Source organism: Exserohilum turcica (genome assembly GCF_000359705.1).
Source record: "Exserohilum turcica Et28A unplaced genomic scaffold SETTUscaffold_55, whole genome shotgun sequence".
NCBI classification, from domain to species: Eukaryota; Fungi; Ascomycota; class Dothideomycetes; order Pleosporales; family Pleosporaceae; genus Exserohilum; species Exserohilum turcicum.
The window spans coordinates 3,944-5,639 of record NW_007360272.1 but is presented as its reverse complement, the minus strand read 5'-3'; the positions used below and the strand labels follow the sequence as shown (position 1 = coordinate 5,639).

Sequence of the window (1,696 nt, the reverse complement as noted above, 5' to 3'; positions counted from 1 at the left end):
GCACAGCGATTGCGTGAGCATATCCGATCTAAATATCTTCAGCGAGGAAGCCTTGCGCCGGCTGGATACCTCATTGAACGGCTTTAGCATGGACGAGCGATTGCTAGGCGCGAGGGCCCCCGAACAAACATATCATGGTCGCTAGATGGCTTAACGCTATATATCGCAGACACCTAGGTTCATATGCGGCAATTCCGCGAAACGATCCATAGCGTCGTAGTAGGATTGCAAAATCTTACCTAAGACCTCCTTTTTCATTAGTGGCTAGATGTCTAACTTAATGCCGTGCAAGATAATCTTGCGACTCACCGCCTAGGGTTTTCGTTTTTAACACACCTAGCCAATAAACTCCAAAGATCTTTTCAGGCTATAAGCAGACTTGCATTCTTAGAGCAAGGCGGGTTTTTATTAGAGACACGAAGAGGGAGAGCCAAACTAAAACAGTACCTTCAAAAAAGCGACCAGTTTATTTGTCTACTCTATGCGGCAATGCACATGACGAACGGCATGCTAGCACGCGGAGAAGAGTTTAGGGTGTTACGCTGGGCTGACACAGTTTCTGTGCGGCGAAATATCTTCGTCTACAAAGGAAAGGTGATTCTTGTTTTTTCGTACAACAAAGCAAACACCAACACCAATAATTCCTTTTATATCGTGCGGTCTCCCTGCCCCATAGTACAGAGGATCCTTTACGTGTACCTCGTGTATATCCGCCCGTTCCGCAGCCTTATTAGCCGAAATCTAGGCGTCTTGTCCAACAACTCAACAAACCCTCACTTATTCAGCACACACGAAAGCGCGACCTCATGCTTCTCATCAGAACAGGCCCACTCGAGCCTAAGAAATGTAACAGCTGGGTGTTCTGTTCCTATGAATACCAGTTTGTATAGGCAAACCGCAGTGAGCATCGCTAAGAAACATCTCCCAGGCCTTGTTACACCATTCAACCCTAGCACACCAAAAGATTATAACGGCTTTCTCCAGCTTCTTGCTTTTCAGACAGGTCACTGACCCGTTACGCATGCAAGTGCATACGCGCTTAAGCATGGCTTTCCTGCAAAACTTCAGCCCGATCTTATCGACCGATACCTCGCGAATAGTCATATGTGGCACGAGTTTACGTTGACTAGAGAAGAGGATGTTTTAGATCACAGTCTAGCACCTGCACAATATGCCTCAAGTAGTACGTCCTGAGTTAGCTATTGCCCAGACAACGTCACTACAAGGACGCCAGAATGCGCGACACCTGAGGGAAGTGATGTAGATACATTAGAAGAAGCCTTGCCTCGGCGGACACAAGAGCAAAGACATCAAAGAGGGAAGAAGCGAGGCAGAGAAAGCGAGAGTTGCAGCCCTTTTACAAGGAAAATCCATATTATGCAGCAACAATTGGACGAACTCATCCAAGAACGGGCTACATCAAAGAGAACATGAACTTCATGCTAACAAAGTAGCGGGTATAGTAAGAGTCTGATCAAGTGTTTAAGCTGGAGACTAAGTAACTAGGAAGATGGAAGGGTAAATAGTTCTGGCAAAGAATGGAACTTAGCATGTGTGCTAGTTATATGCTAAATATGTAATACGATTTACTATAATTTCCTGCGCATTAGCGTAAATAGCGGATATGCGAATTCAGATGCTAACTAGTGCTACTTAAATTCTTATCTTAACGAGTACTATGATCTCGAGATAAAAG

The 1,696-nt window shown here is 45.2% G+C and overlaps 1 protein-coding gene across 1 annotated transcript; it reads left to right on the top strand.

The window, feature by feature from the left end:
- Window positions 1–276: 276 nt before the first annotated feature.
- Window positions 277–732, top strand: SETTUDRAFT_68994 (uncharacterized protein; the record flags this gene model as incomplete). Its single annotated transcript, XM_008031126.1, has 1 exon — window positions 277–732. A coding segment is annotated over one exon (456 nt), but the record flags the coding sequence as incomplete, so codon positions are not given.
- Window positions 733–1,696: the final 964 nt, after the last annotated feature.